The sequence below is a fragment of the Morchella importuna genome (genome assembly GCF_003444635.1).
Source record: "Morchella importuna strain M04M26 chromosome Unknown Morimp01GS011, whole genome shotgun sequence".
NCBI lineage: Eukaryota > Fungi > Ascomycota > Pezizomycetes > Pezizales > Morchellaceae > Morchella > Morchella importuna.
This window is the reverse complement of record NW_025763408.1, coordinates 1,102,343-1,128,939: the sequence shown is the minus strand read 5'-3', so window position 1 is coordinate 1,128,939 and position 26,597 is coordinate 1,102,343. Positions and strand designations below refer to the sequence as shown.

The 26,597-nt window shown below is 50.6% G+C and overlaps 6 protein-coding genes across 6 annotated transcripts; 4 read left to right on the top strand and 2 right to left on the bottom strand.

Annotated features, from left to right (window-relative positions):
* Positions 1-996: 996 nt before the first annotated feature.
* On the top strand, positions 997-2,765 carry LAJ45_04681 (uncharacterized protein; the record flags this gene model as incomplete). Its single annotated transcript, XM_046114258.1, has 3 exons — positions 997-1,620; positions 1,714-2,124; positions 2,193-2,765. The coding sequence occupies 3 exons, from the start codon at positions 997-999 to the stop codon at positions 2,763-2,765; spliced, it is 1,608 nt and encodes a 535-aa protein (XP_045972780.1).
* Positions 2,766-4,242: 1,477 nt separating this feature from the next.
* Positions 4,243-5,014, top strand: LAJ45_04680 (uncharacterized protein; the record flags this gene model as incomplete). The annotated part of the gene is made up of 2 exons (XM_046114257.1): positions 4,243-4,403; positions 4,519-5,014. 2 exons carry the CDS (start codon positions 4,243-4,245, stop codon positions 5,012-5,014), a joined length of 657 nt encoding a protein of 218 aa, XP_045972779.1.
* Positions 5,015-5,678: 664 nt separating this feature from the next.
* Positions 5,679-7,896, top strand: LAJ45_04679 (uncharacterized protein; the record flags this gene model as incomplete). The annotated part of the gene is made up of 3 exons (XM_046114256.1): positions 5,679-6,093; positions 6,197-7,425; positions 7,534-7,896. The coding sequence occupies 3 exons, from the start codon at positions 5,679-5,681 to the stop codon at positions 7,894-7,896; spliced, it is 2,007 nt and encodes a 668-aa protein (XP_045972778.1).
* Positions 7,897-8,186: 290 nt separating this feature from the next.
* Positions 8,187-10,062, top strand: LAJ45_04678 (uncharacterized protein; the record flags this gene model as incomplete). The annotated part of the gene is made up of 6 exons (XM_046114255.1): positions 8,187-8,348; positions 8,425-8,559; positions 8,613-8,771; positions 8,870-9,022; positions 9,088-9,611; positions 9,729-10,062. 6 exons carry the CDS (start codon positions 8,187-8,189, stop codon positions 10,060-10,062), a joined length of 1,467 nt encoding a protein of 488 aa, XP_045972777.1.
* Positions 10,063-13,017: 2,955 nt separating this feature from the next.
* LAJ45_04677 (uncharacterized protein) lies at positions 13,018-15,581 on the bottom strand (the record flags this gene model as incomplete). The annotated part of the gene is made up of 2 exons (XM_046114254.1): positions 13,018-14,831; positions 14,909-15,581. The coding sequence occupies 2 exons, from the start codon at positions 15,579-15,581 to the stop codon at positions 13,018-13,020; spliced, it is 2,487 nt and encodes an 828-aa protein (XP_045972776.1).
* Positions 15,582-18,156: 2,575 nt separating this feature from the next.
* On the bottom strand, positions 18,157-18,512 carry LAJ45_04676 (uncharacterized protein; the record flags this gene model as incomplete). Its single annotated transcript, XM_046114253.1, has 3 exons — positions 18,157-18,310; positions 18,395-18,446; positions 18,503-18,512. The coding sequence occupies 3 exons, from the start codon at positions 18,510-18,512 to the stop codon at positions 18,157-18,159; spliced, it is 216 nt and encodes a 71-aa protein (XP_045972775.1).
* Between the last annotated feature and the right edge of the window lie 8,085 nt (positions 18,513-26,597).

Below are 26,597 nucleotides of genomic sequence, written 5' to 3'. Positions count from 1 at the left end.
CAGGTTCGTGCTTAGGTTCTTAGATTAGCCAGCGCCTGTAGACAAACTGGTCTATGCAAAGCTAGCGCAAAATACCCAAACCCAAACTCTCATCATGGCTGCAGATAAAGGCTTATGGCTCAAATAAATAATTATATGTAAGAAAAGAAAAAAGTGAAACAAAACCTTACACTCTGGTGGAGAGTCAAAAAAAGAAACAAGCGCCAATCCACACCTGCCCCCTGTCTGCACAAAACCGAGTGACAATCTGTGATGCGGGCATGGAAGCCTCCCCAGCTCTAGCCCGAGTTACCACTTTGTTATGGTGCATGTCGAGTAGCGTATGCGAGGCTATTCACGAAAGCTCTAATGGCTAGATTGTCAGGCCACGGAAAGGTTGTTCTGTTCGGTGTGGTGACAAGGACAGGCCTAGGATGAACTACGGTGCGGTACTAGGACCGGGCCGCCTACTTAACCTCCTAGACTCCTAGACTATCAATAAGCCGTCCTTGCGCGTGGTCACCTCCAGTTCATTCTTTGCAGTGATCTTAGAAAACAGAAGGCCATATACCGCGTCATATTCCTGGCAACGGAGGTTTTCTGAGTCGAGTGATGAACGGTGATGCATCTGTTACTACATATTGCGCAGTTGGGATTTTCCAGTACTGTAGTAGACTCGTGTATCCTGCCGCAGAACCGCAAACCGGACGGGTAGATGCGCAAGACCCGGGTTGGCAGTCCTCCTCCGGGCGTGCTCTTCGACACTTCCCGCAAACCAGGGTTAGGGGACATTGTTACAGCTCACGTGACTCGCTAGACCTTCGATAGATATCCTTGGCAGGGACTCGACCAGCCGCGGGCCTCACTCGCTCACTCACACAGCGGCACCGAATCTCACCCGCGACATCACAACATACTATAGCAATTACCCCCCCCCCCCACCCCGACCTGCGCCCTATATCACTCCCCCACCCTCCCTTCCCTCCCACGCCCGCACCACAGCTCCAGAGAGCTTCAATGTCGTCCTTCACGCGCCCCAACAACCTCGCGCTCCTCACGCACTTCCTCCAGACCGTCTCGGACGCGCGCACCTCCCGCAACGCCCCCCTCCTCGCCAGCCTCCTCAGCGCCGACCCATTCTACATCCTCCAGAACGACCTCATGCTCTCTCTCCGCTCCGAACTCAGCAGCAACCCCACCGCCCTGCAATCCCGCACCGACAAGATCCTCGGCGACGAGTGGATGGGCTTCACCGAGCTGGTCGCGGCCTACCTCAAGTACGTGCTCGCGCTGGACCCCGCGGTGCTGTACGACACGGGCACGTCGCGCACCTGGCACGGCTGCTTGAAGACGTACATGGGCGCCATCAACCCGGCGTTCAACTCGCCGCAGGGCGTGGTGCTGGTGCCGCTGGTGAAGGGGACGGCGGCGCTGCTGACGAGCGCGGCACTGAGGATTGATGCGCAGATTGGCGATCCGAGGTTTGGCTGCTCGCATGCGGCGATGAATGTGTTGCTGAGGACGTTTAATTCGACGCTGGGGGAGAGGACGCTGGCGTCGGGGGCGCCGACGATGCAGACGTTGGGGAAGAAGGCGGCGACGCTGAGGATTGCGAATTTGTTGTTTAAGCTGTATTTCAAGGTGCGTTCGTCTTCTCTTCCTATATCTCTACTAAATAGCCATATTTACATCATATATACCGTACATACTAACCACCTCCCCCCACCCCCACAGCTAAACCAAATCCGCCTCTGCGCAACAATCCACACAAACATCAACGCCGCCTCAATCCCCTCCTACCTACACCTCTACCCCAAGTCCGACCGCTGCGCCTACACATACTACCTCGGCCGCCACCACTTCTTCAACGCCCACTTCACCACGGCCCTCAGCACCCTCACCACCTCCTACAACCTCACCCGCCCCACGGACACCACCCAGCGCCGCCTGCTCCTCCTCTACATGGTCACCTCCGCCCTCATCCTGGGCAAATTCCCGTCGGCAACCCTCCTCGCCCGCCCAGAGGCCCGCGGCCTCGCACACATGTTCTACCCCGTCTGCCGCGCCATCCGCCTCGGCGACTTCCGCGGCTTCCGCCACGCCCTCGGCGACGAGGGGCCCGACACGTGGCGCCGCCAGTGGTGGGTCCGTAGGGAGCTGTACCTTGCGCTGCGGAACAGGTGCCAGATACTGCTGTGGCGCGGGTTGATTAGGCGCACGTGGCTGATTACGAGGCCGCCCGTGCTGTCGGCGGCGCAGGTGGCGGAGGGGGTGAAGGCGGCGCCGCCGACGGTGGGGATGTGGCAGATTTTGGTGCTGGTGAGGTTTTTGCATCGTGTCCCTGGGGAGGCGCAGGGGCAGGGGCAGGGGGGAATCCGTTGTTTCTGGGTGCGGAGGAGGAGGATACGGATGATGATGATGCAGACGGAGGGGAGGAGGAGGAGGATGGAGAGGGGAGGGATGAAGGGGGGTACTTTGGGCTCAAGGTCAACATGGTTGATGTCGAGAGCGCGATCGTGAGTCTGTGCGACCAGGGGTTCATCAAGGGCTACATAGCCCGGCAGGCGACGGGCCCGCTGATTGTGCTCGGGCGGTCGGGGGCGTTTCCGGCCGTGGCGGAGATTTATAATAGTAGTAGGTGGAAGGCGGAGGGTGATGAGAGCGGGTCGGAGGAAGGTGCGGGCGCGGGTGGGGGTGGGGTGAATCCGTTTGCGGCGATGGCGGCGGGTGGGGGGAGAGTGGTCAATTTGAGTGGTGCGAGGGCGGTGGGGCAGAGGGCTTTTTAGCGGGTAGGGGGGTTAATGGACTTGTGCGTTTTCTTGTGGGGGCTTTTTTTGAGTGTGCTTTGAGTGTGCTCTTGTCTTTTGTGTTTTTGTGCTGTTTTGGCGTTTGGTGATTAATATGTATTTCCTCATGTGGGGGTTTAATGTGTCTTTTTTTCTTCTTCTCTCTCTCGCTTGCTTTCTTTCTTGCTGAGTTGAGTTCTCTAGTGGGTTTCTTTTCGAGATTGGTGCTTGTTACTGTAATGTATGCCTAAGCTATATGCGCTTAGAAATGTACAAACACGATTTGGCGCGGTGCTTCGTTTTAGTAGTTGTGTCTAGAAGTGGGGTCGTGAATGTGCTTGCTTGTGTTGGGTGCGGTCTTTGTAGATATTACTTCGTCTGGTGGGGTTGTTCTCGGGCACTAGGTGCTGGACTGTTTACTAAAGCTTCCCAGTTTTCGTAGGCTTAAGCTTAGTTGCTCACAATGAATGGCGGATATTATACGATAGATGCCCAGGCGCATACAGATTACTTCTCCATACAACAGAGTAGATACTCGGCCATTGCGTATTACAAGGCCACGCGCGGGTGTTGTTTGGGAACAGACGAAGGGAAGGGGTTTTATTGTGAAAGGTTACTTGAAGTAACTGCGTACACAAATATCCGGCCACGGTGTACTAGAGTAAATAAGGGGTCACTATGATATATATAAACCCACGCCATGACCATAGAGTAGGGTAGCGATAACTACTACACAAAACGCTAAGGCCAGCTGCAGGCCAGTCGGTAAACAACGCTTCGTCGATCCTCATTAATCCTCTAGCTAGCTAGCTAGATGCGTTCCCCCAATGAAATTAAACGTAACCCCGAACCTACAGCTGGCTAGATGTAGAGTAGGCAGTCCGGATTTTATTTGCCAGCTCAAAAACAAAAACAAAAAAAAAAACATGCCGGTGTTGAGACACGCTACGTACGTACGGGTTAAGCATAGAGTATGTGTGTTGTATTTAGTTTTGCGATTAATTCGGCGATAAAGCTGCAACACCGCCGCCGTGCGTGATACGATCTCAGCACCGCATTCATGTTCAGAGCAATCTAGCTAGTCCCAGACCCCCAGACATGACAGCGCCGAGCGAGGCCTCGATCAAAAACCACCCCTTCGTCTGTCCCCCCCCCCCCGCACACCCACCCGTGGCTTTGGGTAAGGCCAAATATCTAGAAAGGCCGGCCGGGCGCTGTCGATCACATGTATATAGCCAACAGTCCAGGATGGGGTAAAAACCACATCCTAATCATTGACCACTGGTGGGTTAGGGTTCGCATTATGACGTGCATGAGTCGATCCGCAGCAGCAGCAGCTGCACAGGGATAAAGACTGCCCCTCCTCTCTCAACCCACTCCACTAACCTTCTACTACAAACCACCTACATACCTACAAAAGCCAAGTACCCATAAATCCACAAAAAAAACACAAACACAAACACAAACACAGAAAACAATGGGACCAAAGAAGCAGCAGCAGCCCGAGACCTCCAAGAAGGCGCTCGGCCAGGCCCGCAAAGCCGACAAAGCCGCCGCCAAAGCCGGCGCCGAGAGCGCAAAGCACGCGGCCGCGGAGGACGAGGAGTGGAGTAAGGGGTCGAAGGATAGTGGGAAGAAGTAACCCTCCCCCCCCCCCCCCCCTTCCCTCCCTCCCTTGTCCCTGCCATTTTCCCCGCTGTATTTATGTGGGAGAGAGAGAGAGAATGTATGCTAATGTAGAATGTACCCACAGAGAAGCCGCCGACGCCAAAAAGCGCGAAGCCGCCGCTCGCAAAGCCGCCGCCGCCGCAGCCCTCGCCGAAGAAGAAGCTTCCCTCCCCTCAAAACCCAAGACCAAGTCCAAAGCGCCCGAAAAGCGCACCCGCGGCGGTGGCAGCGGACTCGACGGGGCCCTCGCCTCCCTCAACGCCTCGGGCATCGACGACGCGCTCGACGCGCTGTCGCTCACGGCCGACGCAGCCAAAGTCGGCGTGGACCGGCACCCGGAGCGGCGGTACAAGGCGGCGTATGCGGCGTACGAGGAGCGGCGGCTGCCCGAGGTGCGCGAGGAGCACAAGGGCCTGCGGCTGAACCAGATGAAGGAGCTGATTCGCAAGGAGTTTGAGAAGAGTCCTGAGAACCCGTTTAATCAGACGGCCGTGGTGGGGTATGATGCGACGAAGGAGGAGATTGAGGAGGCGAGGAGGAGGGAGAAGGAGAGGATTGAGGCGAGGTTGGCGGGGAATTAGGGGTGTTTGTGTGTGTGGGTGGGAGGGTGGGGGGGGGGGTTTCTTTAGGAGGTAGTGTTTTCTTGATTTCTCTTTGGCTGGCTGGCGGGGCGGTTTGGGGGACGGGTGATAGTTGGTGATGCGGACGGGGTATTAATTGTAGCTACATACATGTAGTAGCGTCTAGGGATGCGGATCATATTGCATATCATACCACAGAGCCAGCCAGTACCAGAAACAGCATCTCCAGCTAGCCCACCAGCCAGCCAGCAAAATAAAAAAATAAATTTGCTTTCCCTAACTTCTTCTTCTTACTATTCTTCCTAAAACCTAAAAGCTGTAACTCCACTCCTTCTTCTCCTTCTTCTCCTTCTTCTCAGTTTCACCCGGGCAATAATCTCCCATCAGGGCGAAAACACATGTGATATCCCCCCCGCCATGAAACGTGAAACAATCCCACCGACCCTCCAAACCTTAACTCTCTCTTGTCCCAACCCAACAGCCCGCCGCCCCCAGATTCAGATTACAGCATCTTTCTTTGTTACACCCCTCCCCTCACGGCCATAAAAAAAAAAGATACATACTTCTATAACTAACAAAAACACCAGCCCTCCCTCCTCCCTACCCCAATCTCACCCTCTAGTTACACTCTACCTCAACACAAACCCCAATCAACACCACCGCAATGGACATGGACACAGGCAGCAACAACACAGCCACCCAACTCCCCTCCTGCGCCGACACCGAGGACGACGACACCACCCTCGGCCCGCTCACGCCCGTGTCCCGCCACCACTCGGCCGGCTTCAGCAGGCGGCGGGAGTCCTCGTTCTCGGAGGCGGCGGCATCGTTCACGACGGAGGATTTTGCGAGGACGCCGCAGGAGGCGGCGGGCGTGGGGTTTTGCAGCGTGGGTGCGGGGATGGTGCAGGTGGTGCAGGTCTCGGGGAAGGCGGCTGTGGTGGGGGGAGATGATGTGGGGTTGGGGGATGAGGAGGAGGAGGTGGGGGAGGTGGGTATGCTGGTGGTGAATGGGAATGGGAATGGGGGAGAGGTGGGGAACGAGGGGGAGGAGAAGGACGTGGAGATATATATCAATGGTAAGTAAATACATATCGCAGTCTATAACCTATCTCCTTCTTTCCCATACATACACATAAATATCAAATCTGATATCTAACCCCCCCTCCTCCACACCCACAGGCGCCCTCTACACCCTCCACGCCGACGCCATCCTCCGCCCCACGCCCACGCCCATGCCCACGCCCACAGCCCTCCCCATCCCCACCGCACCCTTCACCGGCTACGCAATCCGGTCCAACAGCATCTTCAAGCCCCTCGGCGGCAGCCCGGCGGCCATCGACCTCACCACGCTCTACCGCGTCACGCCCACCTCCACTACCACCCCCAACGGCAATGACAGCGAAAAAAACACCTACCACCGCATCAAGCCCGTGCAGCAGCTGCTGTCCCGCGGCACAAGTGGCCAGGAGGAGAATATGTACATCTACGACAACCAGCAGCAGGGCTTCGTGCGCACAGACACAACGGCGCGATTCCCAGCTGAGGAAGCACTATCACTGCGCGGCCTGGGGGAGCCGGGGGAGGTGGGGGAGGGGAACTGCGAAGAGCTATTTGCGTCAGCAGAGCGTGCGCTGCGGCGGGTAGAGCGGGAAGAGGCGGTGCGGCGGAAAAAGAGCAAGAGCAAGAAGGAGAGAGAGAAGAGGTTCCCGTCCATTGCGACGCAGGTGGCGCAGTTCCAGCCGAGTCACAGCTCGCCGCTGGCGGGGCCGGCGATTGCGTTTCCACCGCCGCTACCACCACCACCGCAGACACCGCCGCCGCCGGTGATCATCGAAAGACTAGTATCTGACCAATCGACAGGTACGGGCGGCGGGCAGGGCCAGAGCTCATGGCTGAACATCGATCTACCGCTACAGCGCCCCGGCACACCCGCACCACACAGCTCCATCTTCACCGAATCCGCACCCTACACGCACCCGCTCCCCCCCGTGCCCACCATCCCCGCCGCCGCCGCCCACCACAACCACCCCCGCTCCCGCGCCCCCTCCGTAACCAGCTCCATCACCTCCCACATCTCCCAATGGACCACCCGCTTCTCCCCCCGCCGCATCTTCGCCCCCGCCACAGCCTGCCGCACCCCCCAGCAGCAACAACATACAGACCTCTACGCCCCCGCCATCACCCTCCAACAGCTAGTGAACGAATGCGTACTAGTCCTCTGCCTCTACGGCCACCGGCGCTCGCGCGACCCGCGCATCGCGCGCCTGCCGCTGCCAAACGCCGTCAGCGACGACGACTTTGACGACCGCGAGCTGCTGACGCAGATGCGCGCGCGGTATAATGCGCTCCGCGGGTTCTGGCGGCGCGTGTTGTCGCTGAGGGGGTTGAGGCGCATTGCGGTTGTTGAGGTATGTTTATGTTCTTAGCTTGGTTGTTGTTGTTTCCCCGAGGAGGTGGTGGTGGTGGTGGTGGTGGGTGTGTAGTGCTAATGTATGTATGTGTTTTTCCGCTGGCAGTATCACCGCGCAGAACGTCACGTTTCGTCCACGTTCCAGGGACCGACGCATTCGCCTACTCGGCTGCTGGAGTGTTATCTGCACCCATACAAGTGCACAGGCGAGCGGCACTGGGTCGAGTGGGCGCACCGGCTTTCGCTCGATGAGGACCGCTATGCGCTGGAGTTTGTCGAGGCGTGGCGGGCGGACAAGGTTGTTCTTGCCGGCGTGGTGCCGCTGTCGCTGAGCGTGATTGCGGGCGTGGTGTGGGGGCTGTATGGGCCTGACCAGAGGCACCTGGCGGCGTTTGTGCTCGCCATATTGGTGGTGGTGTTTGGGTGGTCGGTGGTGGCTTTGATGGCTGTCGTGAGCTATCTGGTTTAGGGAGGGGAATGGGATGGGATGGGGGAAGGTATATAAAGACTTCTTTTTCTATTTGTAACTAGGCTAGTTGTTGTGTTTTACTTGGAGATTAGGTAGATTTACGAAATACTAGCGTGCGGTCATTGGCTCATCATCAACTAAAGCAGGAAGAAACAGAACCCCGCCACCCATAAAGCTTCTTTCCCCCCACTTCACTCCACTTCACTCCACCTCACTTCCCCACAGAAAATATCTTCCATTTCTCCAAAAACAAAACCCAGAACCCACAGCTTGTTAACAACTAAGAAACAATGAGCACCAAATCCAAACCCACCAGCACCCCAATAGAGCTGCTCCCAACCGAACAGTCGGCACCATCAGACCCAGAAACCGCAAAGGTGGACAAGATGTCCACAAACGTCGCCATCATGGCCTGCGGCGCTGGCCTCTTCTCAGACGGATACCTGAATGGAGTATGAATCACCTTTTTTTGCTCACTTCCTCACTCAATGGGGGGAAAACCCTAACCCGGTGTGGAAATGAAATCAGATTATTGGTGCCGTAAACACGATCTTGGCTGTGGCCTGGCCGGAGCACTATACGCCTGACAAGTCGAGAATTGTGACTTCTGTATGTTTGATCATTGACCCTGCCCCACCCACCCCACTTGGCTTGGCGGAGGTAGTGCGTGAGTGAGTGCGTGAGTGAATGGATGTGGCTGACTAGGATGATGATAGATTGGGTTCGCGGGGATTGTGCTGGGCCAGTTGTCGTTCGGCTTTATTGTGGATCGGTGGTCGAGGAAAATGGGGATGCTGATCTCGAGTGGCTTCCTGGTGGTGTGTAGTATCATGTCGGCGACGGCGATTGGAGTGACGCCCGGGCCGGTGGGGGTTGTGAGTTTTTTTCTCTTTCCTTCCCTTCCTGGTTTCTTTTCTTTGGCTTTGTTTCTGTGTTCGTTTGGGGAAGAGTGGTGGTTGATTGTGATGTGCAGATCCAAGCATTGATGGTATGGCGCTTCTTCCTCGGAATCGGTATCGGCGGCGAGTACCCGTCGGGCTCCGTCGCCTGCGCCGAGTCCTCCGCCCAGCGCAAGAAAGGCCGTGATTTTATCTTTATCATCTTTACCAACACCCACATCGGGCTCGTAAGATTTACCCTTCCAGCGTTGCATCATGGATTATCACTCGGTAGAATATTAACTCTTGCCAGGGCCTTCAATTCGCCGCCGTCATGCCAGTAATCCTTCTCGCGGCCTATGGCACCGATCTGCACCGTGTCTGGCGCGTCGCCCTCGGCCTCGGCGCTCTCTTCCCCTTCCTCATCTTCTTCATCCGCTTACTTATCCCCGAAAACGAGCAATCGCAGCAGCACGCCCTTCGCGACCGCAAAGTCCCGTTCAAGGTGCTCATGCGCTACTACTGGCGCCCGCTACTAACGTGTAGCGGCGTGTGGTTCATCTACAACCTCTCGTCGTTCTCGTTCTCGCTGTACAGCTCGTTTATCGTCAAGACGGTGCTGGGCGAGACATCGCTGATAAGGGTGTTTGGGCTCACGGCATGTATTCAGCTGTTTTTGATACCGGGCAGTGTGGCGGGGGCGTGGTTTAGTGAGAGGTTTGGAGCGCAGAGAGGATTGGCAACGGGAGTGTGGGCGCAGGCGGTTGTCGGGGGTATCATTGCGGCGTCATGGAGCGCCTTAAAGGGGAATGCGGGAGGGTTAATTGTGCTGTATGGGTAAGGCTTCTTAGATATATCCCCAGTGGGTAGCCTGTGCTTGGACTGGTTTAATTAGCACAGTTAGACTATCAGGGGCCGGTGATAATCACAGCAGCTAACAGACACTTCATCCAGACTCTTCATCTCCCTCGGCGAATTCGGACCAGGGAACAACATCGGGCTCCTCTCCGCCAAATCACCTGCCACCTGCGTGCGCGGCAAGTTCTACGGTATCGCAGCGGCGTGCGGCAAGTGCGGTGGCTTCATCGGCACCTACACCTTCAACATGGTGATTGCGGCCTGCGGCGGATTCGAGAGCGATTGGGGCCTTCGGGCGCCGTTCATTATTACGGGGTGTTTGTGTATTATAGCCGGGTGTTTAGCGATGTTTGGGCTGCCGAGGGAGCTGACAAAAGAGGCGATTCAGGAGGAGGATAAGAGGTTTGAGACGTATTTGGATTCGTTGTAGAGAAGGGGTTGAGCGTTGGTTGTTAGCGGGTATTTTGGGGGCCTTTTTTTGACCTTTCCTTTGGTTGTTTAATTTATTTATTTGGTTTATTTTTTGATGAGTATATAGTCAAATACAGGAATACGACACCCCGCTGCGCATGCTATTGATGATTTATTTAGGTCGATGTTGTTTAGACGACCATCCAATCAATAGTCCGGCGATCTTTTAGTCCTTCCATCGTTTTGAACTTTGAGCTATAGAATTTTATGTCTGCTTGGAATACCATGAGCTGTGGCGAGAGCCTCTTAGTGTAGATTTTTCCTTCCGACTTCTGGGAGATTTGGGTACAGTCAGGACTGTCTGAGTGTATTCGAAATGGCCACAGAGTGCCATCTGCTCTAAATTCGAACTCATAAAGCTGTGCTTCGTGGGAGCGATATCACCCTAGGTGATTCAGTTCAAATTAGCAGGTTGAGTGTTGGGTTGAACACACTCCACCTATGTAGTCAACTGGTAATGACCAACGGCGGAGGAGTGTTCGGTCGTTCTGACGGTTGTGGGAAAGGAACGAGACTAACCTTTCTCTACTCTAAGCTTCTATTCTTTGATCATTGCCTATCTATTATCAAGGTCAAACTGCGGCACTGGTTGTGTAGACAGGATAAGATGCTCGTCACAGATACTCATGGTCTGTGAAAGTCACACGCGCTTAATAGAGTGTATATGAGTTGATGACGATAGCTGAGGAAGAGTCCTCTAATCGTGAAGATATAACAGCTAGTCTGGTATATCTGTTCTACTTGTACAGTGCTCAGTATTCTCTCTAGTTATGAATACAGTATTGCTATCGGTAGTCTCGTAATCTATCCTTACAATCTGTTTCTGCTGCATCCTCCTGCCAGTATGTTTATGGCTACGGAGCCATACTAGAGCGAAGAGCATTGTGTACTTTATTCTGACTCTCAAAGCTACCACATTTCCCATATGCATCCATGACCATTTACTACACATTAAACGAAAATTCCACTTCATTGATGTCTCCCCAGGGCAGACAGAATACCTACTTCCAAATATTTTTGGTCTGTCATCCTACCAGACATTGGTTACAAACTTCTCTTCTGCCACCTGGGTGTTATCAGCGCATACGGCTTCTCTCCATAAAGATATTCCACCGATATCTCCTCACGCTCAGGGCCCGGATCCCTTTTAATTAATCGCCTATGCAATGCCCATGCTGCCCTCTACCATCAATCATTAGCCTTATATTATCTCCCGGACTCCAAAGGAGCTAGGATTAATATCTCAGTTTACCGTCCGATAAACGAAACAGGCAATTCTCATCCCCTACGCAGGAACCCAATCGATGCACAGCGCACACGGCGTCCCCACAACCTCCCTTCCGCTATCTATCTAACTCCAAACCAGGGACAGGACAGTGGTGGGGCTGGTAGCAGGTCCCTTACATACCCACCGCGCTCCCGAGGTCCAAGAATTAAGCTGCCCCTGAACACAAGACCACAATAGGGCCCGCGCCTTAATCTCGACAACAGCGGCAAGATAGAGTAGGTGTATATACACACTGAAACAACATGTTTCGCCTCTCGCCTATATACCTTAGTACTCGGATATTGCATATGCTCCGTTGCCGCCGGCACGGTAGGTATTTCTATCACTGACCCCCAGCGTAGGCCCTTCCGACGGGTGCCGGGAAGCCCGTCAAGCAGTTATCCCGCATCCGGAAAGAGCCTGCGAGTGATGAGCTATGACGCACCACCAACCATATCCCCCCCAACCCCCAACCCCCAAGCACAATTACTATCGTATAGTACCTGATGTACTCCTCTCTTTCTTCACCGATACCTAGGCCTTGAAGACGCAATAGCTTCCTGATATCGATCTATACAAGTATATGCAGTTTTATATAACGAGTGCCCCGACCCCCCCCCCCCCTCCCCGGTCCATGGCATCCCGTGTTTGCAAGGGCTGCCTGCGTGCGTACGTGGAACGTCTAAATAGATTAACGAACCTTGCCTCTTACTACGCTATCTACCACACGCCTGCCAACAACAACAACAACTATATACAACGAAGAAAACTCCAATATCTCATAAGGGGGCTAGCCAAGTAGGTAGGATCTAGCGCACGTGATTTCGCGAATGGAAATATCGCCGATCCTGGCCGTGCGAATGTTGAGGATATCCTCTAACTTACTAACTATTCTAGTAGCTAGCTAGTTGGGTGATATTATAATCTGCGAAGGGGATGTTCACAGTACGCAATTGCTGATCAAAAACAACCTCCAAAAAGTGCGCAATTAACACCCAAGGAACACCCTAGTATCTGTTCAGTGTTTTTTTTTATTTCGTCTCTGATAATGATGTACGTACTAGCTAGCTAGCTATAGATAGAGAGAAATCAACCACGACCACACAGACCAACCAGTGCTCCCACCCCACCCCATAAGAATGCTATGATAGACAAAGAAGACATAAAGAGAGTGTACGCTGCTAATACTTAACCCCCCCCCCCCACAAACTACAATCCAAAAACACCAGGTCGCTGTGGTAAATATGCATAAAAACAGACAGAATGTGATCGAGGAAGTAGGAAGTAATTTTTGACCCATGATAATCATGCATAAAAGAGAAAAAGAAAGAAAAATAAACACTACTTAGCCACTAATGAAATAAATAAAATAAAAAAACAGCCCATCCTAGATGCGCCCCGCCGAAGAAAAATATATATACAAAGAATTGAAATAAGAGAAAAGAAGAGAAATGCATCCCCCAGCCAGTCATGAAAAAGAAAACAAAAGAAAAGAAATAAAGAGAAAAAACACCCGCTACCGCTACCACAGATGCAGATAGATAGAATCACCTAGCCAATAACCCATAAAAATTTTAACAACGAAAACGAAAAAACGAAAAAACCAAAAAACCAATATCATATGTGCGTGTACTCAATACTCAATCCTCAAAAGAACCTATGCCCCACCCCCTGGCCCGGTCTCGAACTCTCCGCCTCCTCCTCCGCCAACCAACTCTGCTCATACCTCACCCTACTTCCCCTCCTCTCCTCCGACGCCCTCTTCGCCCGATCTCTAATCTTCCTCATCTCCAGCTCGAGCTCTGCCGCCGTCATATTCGACGTCTCGCTCGTCTCCGTCAGTATCGTACTCGCACCAATACTTTTCCTGCTGCTCGCATCCGGCGCCACCGCCAACGGCTCTGGCGTGTTGCGTGGTGTATACTGGCGCGCAGGCGTGGGCGAGAGCCCTGTTGTGGAGCGGGTAATGGTGTTGATGGTGTTTAAGGACGAGATTGTGGATGGCACTGAGAGGACTGACATTTTTGAGTTGGACCCGGAGCGGGACATGAGCGTTGGTAGGAACAGCTGGCCGCTGGCGACGTCCTCTGGGTCTGGCGGGATGGGCGGAAGCTGCGGGTAGTTCTTTTGGCGGGAGGGCCCGAAGGCGGATGTGCGGACTCTTGGGGCTGTTGCAAACTTTGGTGGCGAGCTGGGCTCGATGGGGATGTTTCTGTCCTTTCGGCGGAGTGGACGGGAGGGGGAGGAGGGGGTAGGGGAGGAGGGCGCGATGGGCGGTGGGGTTGGCGAGTGCTTTGAAGGGACTGGTGGCGGAGCTGGGTCGAGGTCTAGGACGCTCCGGCCGTTCCACGAGAGTCTGTGGCCGTGACCGTGGCTCTTGACGGATTGCTCTGCAGACTTGTCGGTACCAGAGGAGAGTGTGGAGATCCTGGATGGCTGTGAAGACGATGATTTCGAGTTCCGTGAGGTGTCGAACCCGCCAAACGCCGCCCAGGCAGGCGGACTTGGGAGGGGATCGGGTGTATTGACTTTCTCGATGTGGATGGGAGACGGCGACTTCTGCTCCTTCTTTGAGCGGCTGTACTGCGACGAGATGTGGTCCGAGAGATTTGTCCCGTCGTGCAGCTGCGTGTATGAGAATCGGCTTGACGTCCGATGCGATGATCGGAACGACGACCGCTTCGACGCCGACTCGCCGGGGATGTTGGCTCGCACCAGGGCCGTCACGTTCGGATACCGCAGCGCAATAGCAGCTGGTGCCGCTGGGGGCGGTGACAGTGACTTGAAGATGCCGTTGTCTCCGCTATAGGGTGAGAAGTCGCGCGCAGTCGACAGCTCTGTCTCGTCTGGCGACACGGGTGACAGGTTTGTGTCCAGCTCCAACGCCGTAGTCGGCCTCGCCGAAGACGTCCTCAGCGGTGCATTCTTCGTGTTGACCACAGGATAGCTGTGTCTCTTCGACTCCCTCTTCTTCTCCTTTGCTGCTGCCTTTGCAGCGCTGTTATTCCGCGAGTGGCCACTGCCGCTCGCACGGTCTGTGTAGAAGTCGTTTGACAGCGGATTGCCCATGATGCGCTCAATCTTGCCAATGACCGGCGCCGCACCTTCGTCCTGCTGCTGCTGCCCGGGCCCGTTCCACACGCTGTAGCCCTGCCCAAATACCACGCCCCGCTCAACCCCGTCGCCCGACCGCCGGCTGCGGCGGAAGCCCTGCTCAACAATGTCCCGTGCCTCCTGGTGGGAGTGCGCCGCGCGGGGTACCGGGCTGATCACATCCTCCGCATCGCGACCGCCGCCTCTTTCACCACTGCCGCCGCCAAAGCTGCTACTCGCGCCGCTCCGCCGATGTTTACCAGTCTTGGTGTCGGCTGTGGCGGCGGCATTTGCTGCCTCCTCATCCTGTTTCTCGGTGCCCGCTTGGTTCCGCCGTCGCTTCTTGTACGCACGGACAAAGATGATCACTGCACCAATGAATGTTATAAGAACAAGAAGTGCAATAACCGTGACTGACGGTACGATAACTTTTGGGGAGACTGACGAGGATGCCGCGCCGCTGTCGGAGGGCATGATGATGCCTGTGTATCTTCTTCTACTTCCTCTACTCGGTCCAGGCCCAAGCTCGATGTTCCTTCCTCTTCTTCCTGCGGTATGGGCGGGAGCGGAGCTGTGGGGTTATAAACCGATGTGACGCCGGAAGTCCTCAGGGAAGTGGTCGTGGAGGAGGCCCTCTGATTGACAATCCCAGACCTTGCTGACCCCCCTGCCCTTGTTCCTGATCCTGTTCTTGCTCCTGTTCTTGCTCCTGTTCCTGCTCTTGCTCCTGTTCCTGTTCCTGTATAACTCGTCCTAGGACTGCCCTTCTTCTTCCCACTCCCAGCACTGGTATGTCCGCGCCGCCTCCGTTCCCGCACCACAAGCGTCGGGGACAATCGCCGCCTATGAACCGCGCCCACAACAACGACCAAGACCGCCTTCTTCTTTTTATTCTTCTTGCTTAGGTGTTCTTGTCTCTGGCCGCCGCGTAAGAGATCAACCAAGCAGCAGTAGCGGATGAATGCCGATTTCTTCCAGATACTACTAAGGGTAGTAGTAGACTCTGATTTTGGATTCTGCTTTTTTTGAAGACGGGGAGGAAGATTACTACCTGGATGCTGATGATGTGAACCTGAGCGTAGACGTGAACTTGAACGTGCAGGACTGACAAAAGGCATCTGGCGCTGGCAGTGTCACCATAAAAAGTGAGTTTGGGATTGCCGACGTTCGATTGATTGGGGGGCGTAGGAATTATAACAGAGCAGGGAAACTAGCTAGCTAGCATTGACAGGCAGGCAATAAAGAATATATATATATAAATAAATAATAAAAGCCACCACCGGCTGAATATAAGGGTAGTCGCGGCGGCGGTAGCAACAAGAGAAACGAATATATACCCAGTGTAGTGCTGTGCAGGGGGGGAGGTGGAAGGGAAGTGGAGACCGATATGTCGGTATGAAGACAACACAAAAAAAAAAGAGAGGGTCGAAGCCAAAAATATGGGAGGGAAGGCGGGGTAGATAAAAAGAAATTGCTCTCCAAAGAGTAAATAAAATTCCAACACCACGCACCTCACCCTCCTCTTCATGTAGGTACCTATCCGGCCAAGACACACACTCTCATGATCAACCACCCATATCGGTGCGAGATCATAAAACAGTACAGGGCCAAGATACGGAACAGCTGCATGGAGGAGGAGGTGGGCAGTCAACAAAATCGGCAAGGAGGCCGGCGAAATGCACTGTAAAATGCCCTACATACAGACAGTATGTAGAGTACTCTGCATTTGCGAGAAGGGGTAAGGGATGGGGAAGGGTGCTTGCTGGTGCTGAAGGTGGTGGTGGGAGAAGATTATCTGCATCTTGGGCAGGGATGTCCGAAGAAGTAAATAATAATTTACTCACTAGGTACCGGTAATAGAATATGAAGCGCAAAAAGCGGTGGTTGCAAAGCAACTGTATGCACAATATTACAGTACGAAAGTGAAAAAAAAAGTCGTGATGGTGTTGTCGGTCGTGATGTAGGTGCAAGGGTCAGTTACTCTATCATGGTACCTGGGTAGCACGGACTACCCCATCTCGTCATTGCCTGCCAGGACACCCCTTCCTACTTCGTCCAGATGCCTGAAACCTTCCTTGTATTTTCCCATGTTCGGTCCGCGGATTAAACCGAAAATCTTACAATATTGTAGTGTTTGCTTCAGGAGCCGAGAGTCAGAAACAATTTATCAAGCGGGATTGGATATACAGCGACCAGAATGATCTATGGAAAAACAGGGGGGGTGAAATTGTATGGCGAAATATCTGTGCACCATATAACTGTTTTTTCCATAGATCATTCCTATCGCTGTACCTAGTTGGCATTTTTTCGCTACCAAGCACTCGTTTCCTTACACGGCCACTTATTATTAGCCAGGTCGATGATTGCCATGCCCACATGCTGAGTTCCAAAAAGGGGGGGGGCAGAAATGATCAAAAAGTAAGTTCTTTGCCTCACCGACCACTAGTTTATGACGTTCACGCATGCAAACTCTAACTAGATCCCTAGTAGTTCGTATGTTGATATCTGCATATATTCCTAGACGCATATGTAGAGTACCGGGCGCTTTAGACGACGTTGAGTCGTGTCCCTCTTCTAGGTAGCGCTGGTGAGTCCACCGGTAGAGTGCACATGTGAGTACAAACTTGGAGCTGAATAGCGTACGGCACATACATACATGTAGTATTTGTTGCAAGAGTAGAGCACTTGTACTTACATGTAGGTACTGTCTAATAATATAATATCGTGTATTCCTGCCCCAAGTCCCAAAGAACCCTTCACTCACTATGTAACTGCCTGTCGAACCTGTGCATTGATTCATCTGCGTTCAGGCTACCGTCAAAAAACCAAAATTAAAGCCACAAAAAGTACTGTGAACATTTCTCCAAGTCTCAAGAAAGTACTGTCGTTCACGGGGTATTGACGGGCACTGGGTGTTGACGAACAAACCAAAAAAGAGACAGCTAAGCTAAGTTTTGCCTGCAATCCGTCAACACCCAGTGTCCGCCAATACCCAGTGAACGACAGTACCAATCATGACTGAGACAAAAGCCACCAATAATCGAGACGAACGGGTGGCCGCAGAGCCTCAATACGGCTGATCTGCGCTAATAAATAAAGTCTAGCCTGGTTAAGGATCCTTAACGTCAAACGTCCACTAACGGTCCGGCAGTTTTTTATTAGGAGCTAAATAGATGAGAACCTTCTCGCTTTCCTTCTCGAGCAATTTAATTACTCTACGCTGCCATCGTCTGCCGAATTGGCAAAACGCTCTAACCAACTATTTTGAGCACCCTTCGATATGGCCATGGCTGAAGAAGGCTGAAGTGGCTGGGGTGTAAACTGGGATCCCCCATCTTCACTTGGTCTGAGGGAGTTATATCTCGAAACGCTATGTGTGAGATACTTTATGCACTACGCTCGAGCTTTTGTCAGTATATATGTTCTCAAAAGAAGAAAAAAAATAAAAAAGTGTCTTATGCTCAGGAGTGAATAAGACATATCGTATCGCCTTAGCATCTAAATCAATCGGGACCAGACCTTGCTTGAGAGCGGTCACTGGAACCCCTGGCGAGGGTCGTCGCTACATACATTTCGGAATGTCGGCGTCTGTCGCGCTAGGTCCCGTCGGTGGCTTTAGCTGTGGATGAGCGAAGGGGTGTAGCGACGTTTCATAAATCCACTTGCTTGTTTTTGTCAATCGCCTTCTCTACTTCAATTGGGCAAGTGGATATTGAGATCCTGGACGCTCATCATGGAGATAGGAATGTCGAACCCATTCCACAGCACGAATAGCGGTTTCATAACTGCCCCAATGCCCTTCCCTAATGCCCTTCCCCGTGACTCAAATTTATCGGCCCGACTCACACTGATCCTCATCTCCAGTTAACGTTACTCTATTTCCTTTGATTCTAATTTGTAATGGCTGAGATTGAGAATGGGAATCTCGTACCTAGCATGGATCTCCTGGGATTCCCCTTGCTCACTTCTAGAATATACCCATCCTAGAATTCCCACCAAAGTTACATCATCCACCTGCTTGGGCTACTCGTGCATGAACCCCTTCCCATGCTTTCTAGAAGCTGATAAGAAATATTCCCATCCGAAATAAGGACATCTGCCACGAAACAGCCGAAACTGTGCTGTAAAGACCCAAGTCCACGGAGTCGTGGCCCTCAAAATTTCTCGGCATTTCCGTTTGTTTAGGTTTGTAACACTCCTAGACTAGGTTCTAGGCAGAGATACTGAACTCAGATTTCTTACTTTTGGAATTTGATATACCTATGGACAATACTCCAATATGTGAGCACGTGCAAGTTTAATTAAAAGATCTGTTTACAGCATTGTGTAGCTCTGCAGCCAGCCAACAGAGTGAGTGAGAAAATAGCTGAGTGATTTTGCTTGAAGAATCGTACGAGTTTTCTATCAGAATATACCACAACTTCTATGAACGGTTAGTTTGTGATGCGCGTATTACAAGACTCCCCTACCATCTGTAGTTACACCCATGGCCACTAGAATGTATGGGGTGATGTCTTACCTTTGCTACAATGTGGTAAGGCTCGAGTGTACTGTAGGTAAGGAAATAGCCAGATTGACGTTGGCGTGAAACGGATTGTTTTGATGCGATCTAGACGGTAGTTGTAGTATGTGTCTCGATTCGACCATATAACAAGGCACATATAACAATAATTCCTCCATTTAAGGGTTAGCGTGGATTGCAATCTCCGAGATATATACGGCACTATTGAATTCCAGGAGAGGGCTTACTTGCGCCTAAATATATTCGGTCACCCACATGGATGGATACGTGCGAATAGAAGGAGGCTTAAGCTTCTCAGGGGGTACTGTATCACCTATAAGGATAAAACAACCCACCAATCAAGGTTCCCACCAATCATCTCTATAAAGCATTAAGTGTATCATCTCCGGTCGATACATATGGTACCATATTGAAACAGATCTCTTCTTTACCGTGAATGTGGTCAACCACTAATCACTTGGATCATGCCTTACCGTTTACTCCCCGTAATACCGCATACCGCATGGTACGGGGTACGACTAGACTTACATTTAAGTTTCTTATTTTCTTCTGCTAGCTTCGAGACTCGTTAAATTCTTGTTGGATTTCTCAACATCAACATACGATTATATTCGACCTCTAAGTGAGAGCGATCAGTTGTTAGCCCGCTCAAAGTATCCTTGGAGTGCAGCCAAGTGTCTCGGCAGATAAATAAAAGCCTTGTCGTAACTCAGCTTGTAGACAGAGGCGAGGAGAAATGAAGCCGCCGGATCTACATTATGCATATTAACGTCGATCTTTCTTCGATCTTGTGTGGTACAAAGATACCGTTTCGAGAGAGCCCCGACTCTAGAAGGTAAAGATATCTAAGCAAGCTGAGTTATATCATACCATATTGATGAATTTCATTGAATCCAGAACATTCATATAGTCTATTCTTGACCCTCGGGGTTCCGACTTCAAACACACATTGTCATATCGCTCTCCACTCGTAGTGTCCACGACGGTGAACGTATTAGGGGGTATTTGGAATAGCTAGATGTGCTCGCTGGTTAAGAAAACTTATGAACCATTAGGAAACTATTAATAGGGCCTCCGATGATGATGCTTCAAGTCAGTTTCATAGTTTCATAAACTATCACTCGGGTGGATCACTAAACAGGGTTATATGCCACCTTCTTTAATCTTCGTGCGTTTTTAGCTTGTGAGAATCATACTCTTGGTTTTAAGTGGATAGGATCAACGTTCTGTGCTGATCTATGTTAGATACATTAGTGCTCATGTCGCAAATTTCCTTTCCTTAGATGGAGCAGGTCTCTTCCAGCAGATTTTGACGGCGTATTCGAGCCCGTAGCCACTGCATTCAACTGTTAAAGTATCTCGCTTACCACGTGTACCATGTGCAGTACCAAAAACTGCCTATACCATCTCTGAAGATTACTGGTACCCACGCCGTAACTTGTAAGGTAAGGGATGAGCAACTTGCTGGAACTGACCCCCCACTGTTATCCGGATAACTCAGCTGTGCCGCACAAGGGGGAGGAGGTGATTACACTCAAGAGCGCCACAGCCGATGGCATGCATGGATTTCCCCCGGATCAATTACCCGCTATTCCGCACAGGTGCAGTTGTGTCTGCAAAAGAAAAAAGAAAAAAGAATACTGGGCATAGATTATCACTCGCTTCAAAGACAGGCTCTTTACCGACACTATAATTTTCTTTAGCTTTTTCACTGGCTATGTCTTGAAGCAAGTGTAACTTTGAGACGGTACGATAATGATCCTATCCTCTTGTGTTTGGGGGCGGTTGGTGGGCTTACTTTCGATTCCAGACTTCCATCATGAAAGATCGCCTCCCTGGAATTTGGTCCATACGCCGAGCCCTATCCATCATCTAACACTCAACTGTCTTCGGGGGTTTTTGGAAAGCACTTTGATGGAATTTTCTATTTCCTAATGAGTTGATGGGGCGGTGTGACTTCGGAATAGACTCGATGGAGAAAAGTAAAAAATAACCGTTTCTCTGTCGGAGGATTATCCTCGCAACAAGACATGTGGTTGTAATCTAAGCAAGCCACCTGCCGTGTCTCCTGATGTAGCCACATCTCCTATCCACTAACATCTCTTTAGGACCTCGGCATATAAACGTGGTGTCGAGCCATAGATCATGATCCAGTTACCACAAGCCTCCCCGAAAACGTCTTTTCGGGGTTTTTGCGGTTCCCACGTCAGCTGGTGATTTTCAGCTAATCTCTCTGACTTCAACTATTGCCTACTGCTGGATGTTTCTGGAGATTTATGACTCAACTCACGATAAACACCCACCGGTTTGACTATTACGACCACAAGTCCAGTTCGTTAGAGGGACGGGGTACACTGATTATCCTCGTTTATAGATACGTTTACTTTCTCAGAGGGCCCTATGTCTCTCTCACTACACGGCCCTGAAATCCTTCTTTGCCGATCTAGTCATTGACCCAAGTTTTCTAGCAAGTAGAGTCTCAAATAGAGGTTCCAAGCAGAGCACTAAACTACCAAACCGGCCTATTCAATGATTCCTACTTCAACCAGCCTCCCCCTCCCCGTTAGCCGGCATCCAACGAACGACTATAACACCAGGCACAGCAAGTACTCGTTTACATTGTGTTAGCCGTCAAGAACAGCAGCCGTTTATTTAGCAATGGCCACGGGATAAGACGAGATCAGATTAGCGGTTATTTCATCTTGTACCATCTATGAAAGAAATGGTCTCTAGAGTCTCGAGATGTCCCGAGAATATTGCGAGACAATTGTAGTCTCGCATGCAATTGCTTAATACAAGCAGAAAAAATGCTCTCTTTGAGGAGTATTAAAATTTGGGATAAACATATCTATCTGGTGCAAGTTATTTGGCCATGTACCGGTCCGGCGGACCATTACTGGGCCTGTATGGAGTATATTAAGTGGCTAAAAGATCTTGCATTATGTCCCAAGACAAACCCCGGTCTTGTCTCAAGATAGTTGTCCCCCCAAACTCACTTTATTATTAGGTCTTACAAGCAGGCTTCGAGATGACACCCTATCTCGTGACCATCACTGCGTTCATTTTTGCTATCGACAAAAACAGGTCAATTTTTACACCTTCGCTCACTATTCTCGAACTCGGGCCTCGGGTTTAGACTCTTGGGTTGCTTGGTCGATTCTGCTACAGAACGAGCACGTATCGTGCGAGCTTGACTATCCCTCCTTCTGTCCAGGCATCGTCCCGGCTTGAAAGTCTCGGCATCGAGTGATAGGATATGAATAAATAATGCCCATTCAAATGCAGACCAAACAATACTTAACAGATCGTTTATGCAATTCGAGAAAGTCTGATAATAGTTGAACAAGGTCTTTAGAGCTTAAGGGGTGTGAATAGTTCACCGTCAACGATAGCGAAAGAAACACAGATACAGATTTCAGAGAGCTTATTTTTCACAAAGATGATCCTCACTTTGAACTTAGCTGTACCTCGGGAAATAAGCTGGTGCAATAGATGGGAATATTCGGGCCTCAGAACGGTTCCTCGGATGAATATGTACAACTCATTAAGTTGCTTCGACTGATTCATTGGAATTAAGTTGGAGTACTGAGGCCCGGTAGACCAGAACTTTCCGATAATTTCACCTTGCGGCTTTACCAAGATATCAGTCATGGGCTGGGCCACACTAGTCGACAGGAGCCTGGTGTAGCAATAGTAGCTGTAACTGTTGTTCGAGGTTATCTCGGCATTAGCAGGAGTAAAAACAAGACACTTATATAAAGGCACTAAACAATAAGAACCTTGTTGTATACATTGGAGCTTCGGCCTATACAGACTTCCATAGTTCATCCCATAGTTCATCCCGTCCATCCAAAGGTTTGAAGGACTGTCTTGGCTAGACGAGTGTAGTCCAATGCAGTCCATATGCAGTCCATATGCAGTCCGACGCAGTCCGACGCACGCGCAGTACAGTCCTAATTCTTGAGATTTAGTCTACCTGGGTTTGTATACATAGTCGATCGGCCGCGTCGGATAGAACCATTAGTCCGGCCCCGGCCCCGGTCCTAGGCGTTACCAGCACTCGAGGGAGATGCGTGAATAGTGCAGGACAATTAATTGCAATGGAGATTCCAGGTCCATAAATGTCTGCGCGCGCGCTGAGAGTCCAATTACTGCCAAAAAGGCCCGATGAAAACCTGCATTATCCGGTACTTTCTGCCCGCCCTACAAAGCGCTCAAGTAAGTTGAAAATACAAATATTTCAAGAGACTGTTGGTTCATGTATTGCAAACAAATGCATCTAGATAATCTAGATACATACCTCAATCCATAATGTCAGAGATAATCATGGGAATTAGGCGTATGTGCCTCGCGGGTTATCGCTTCTTCACCTTGCTTTCCCTCAAACTAAGACGATATAGATTATTCTTTTACGCTTAGTCGCGCTATAAAAACAGTAACCAATCTTTCTAAATCTAAACTTACAGCTAGTAAGTTAACAATAAAAGTCTTATCGCCTACTCAATATCTCCTATAAGGGGCGGGGACTGTCGGGCTATGAACAACAGCCTGGCGGAGAAAAGTATGTAGCCTCGAGATGTAAATTATAATTATCAGTTCGTTTTCTTTACTTCTCATAAAAAAGAACAAAAAGTACTACAACCGGCGGCTAAATCCAGTTACTACTCCCACCCCTGGCTTGAACCCCGGACCTTTAGTATCCTGAGAACAAACACTCGGTGTCTAACCTGACGAGCAGTCTAACCACTAGACCACTCGCCCATGTTGTGTGCTGGCTGGAAGTGATGCTTAGAGGGATGGCGGTGTGTGCCAAGATGAATTGGGACCCTAACCCTTCGATGTCAATGTCCTTGGGTATGTGGGTAAGTGAATGTTGCGTGAATACGTGTTTTGTCTTATCAGATTCTGATCACTTTTTGCGACACCCTAGTTCATCCACAATTTACATGTGGGTCTTAGAGAGGACCATTTCCACATTTGCAACACTTTGTGACGTGAGTTTTTTTCCTTTTCTTTCGATACCCATACGTTATATGATCATGAGACTATACTACTGTTTTTAATTTGAGATAAACACATAATGATAATTGAGTTAAAATCACAAAATATCACTCGACCTGCCAGGTCAGTCTGCAATCTCAGCATCTACCAAACTCTTCGTAGCCCATACCGGCCGTTAAGGACAACTCTCTCTGAGAGGCTCTAATCTCCATCAAGAACTCTCATTAGTAATGATGCGAATCGGAGAACTACATTTTCCAGGCCTAGGTGCTACCCGGACAGAACTTTCCGCACCAAAACCGGTTCCGGCGGCACACTTTTGAAGGCCTGTCAACTGGGGGATGGAAGGTTGCTCGGACATATAGCTGGCAATGCTAATCATTTTGTCTCTATCATTGCATATAATGTATAAAGCAGCTAGCCACTGTCGGTGGAGTCAGGTCGAAGGTTCGACTACCTACCTATCACTCCGCTCTTCAAGTGCGGAGGTTTCATATATCGGTCCGTGGGCATGGGGTGTGGCTTTAATTCGTATTATCGGCTCCGGATTTAATTCTTCATGTCAGATTGTGTATATGTGCACGCTTTCTTTAATACTTTTCATGCCATTTTACAGGCCGTCAACGCCCAATCTCCAACTGCTGCCCACAACCTCCCTCTACTGTATATGTAAATAATAAAAGGCTGAATAACCGCTGCAGGAAGATATCCCTAGATAGACGCGTGCAGCCAGCATGCCTACAAAGTAATGGAGGGACACCCTACATGTAGCTAGCCTCAAGGCGCCAAACTCGAGTAAGTCGTGGTGATAAAAGTTAAGCCACTCCTGTTAGATATGTGTCGTTTAAGGTAGGAAGGTCACGGTGTCGAACAGTAAAGTACCTGCTGTCAAGAGGAATAGTGTCCTGCCCAGGTTCGTGTTAGCTTTAGACATCGACATCCATTGAAGCCTTCAGACTCGTCTTACTTGATTATATTACAGGACTCTAATTTAATTACAATAAAATCAATCAGTCAATCAATCAACGACCAATTACAACTCCAACGACAGACTATCAAAGCGCTCATAATACACGCGTGTAGGTACATAGGTGAGTACTTAGTCAACGAAGCTTAATTTCTAAAGTGATTTCTGACCTCGATAGTGATATCGTTGATAAACACACTTATATTTATGTTTCCACCACTCACCTGCAGGCCGGACATCATGCAATTAATGAATTAAACAAAAAAAAATCAACTTCGATCGCCGATAGGCGAGTGATACTTCATGAAGAACAAAAGGAACGAAATGCTACATTAACGCTTCAGTGACGTCAATCCTTTGACGCTACATAATCTTACCGAAATCTCCTAATTTCTCAGCTAGTCCAAACAATCACAGTGCCTCAATATATCAATATGATTAATATCGTTGATAAATACACTTATACTTCCACCACTCGCCTGGACATCCCCTCGAGCGGGAAACTGGCGTAGAAAGGTGAAGACCTATTTAATCCGTCTATTTTCTGGAAGTCTTGATTTTCTCTATCGTTATCAGGCTGGGTGGGAGGGTGTGTGGGTAATGGTGGGTGCGTATGTACTTCAATATGCAATGTATATGTATGCTGATCCCCCCCCCCCCCGAAATATCCCTATGCGATTTACTAAAGACTTATACTCCTCTGTTTTCCATCACTCATCAGAAAGGACTTTAGCATCTTCATTAATAGAAACTGGGGTGACTAGGAGATTTAAATCAAATGTCTACGCTCCAGCCCAAACACCTTGGGCGCTAGTCAAGGACGGGCTGACGGTCATTCCGTCGGTCAATTGACACCAACTTCTCGGATTTGGGTTGCATGCTTCAGATTTGAGTACGGCTCAGTTCGGGGCTGGTATAACCACCTGTGGTACGGGATAGAAAAAGAATTATTTTTTTGGTTTTGGCTGAAATTTTCGTCACAGTCACTCACTCGGAGATTTAGAGGGCCAAACAGCTCTAAGGGTCTTATGGTATCGATAGATTAAGAGGGTTTTGGGACGAAGAGTTGACCTCTGCCCCTAACCGTTTAAACGTCGGTTGAGTCAAATTACGTTATTGGCAAACGTCTAATACAAAATCAGCTTACAGGCTTGCCATGGCCTCACAAGACTATGGCAGCGAGTTAGGGCGACACTGGTAGTCTTGAAGTCGACCGGACCGGTTAAGGAATTAACCACGGAATTCCAATGACATTAGGAAAAAGACTTTGGAGAACTACGAGTTGTGAGCTCTGTGATAGCTGGCCAACCGGAGATATGGAACTGGCCATCATAGTACCGTGAGTTGAGACCCTACAGTGGGCCGAGCTAACAATCGCGCGTTATGAGGCTAAGCACTGCGCAGTTTAGAAGTGTTGCTTTTCCATGCCGGTGGATTACGGTTAAGTATGAAATACAGTACCGTACATACCCACCGCTCGTACTCTGCGGGACTTGTTGGCTCACGAGACTCGCTAGAGGAAAGGAGAGAAGAGTTCACTGGTTCTGTTCCTACTCGCTTCAAGCCCACCATGCAAGCCACCACACTGCAGCTCTACGAAGCATGCAGACACTGGCAAGAAATTTAACAGCCGTTCGATCCCGA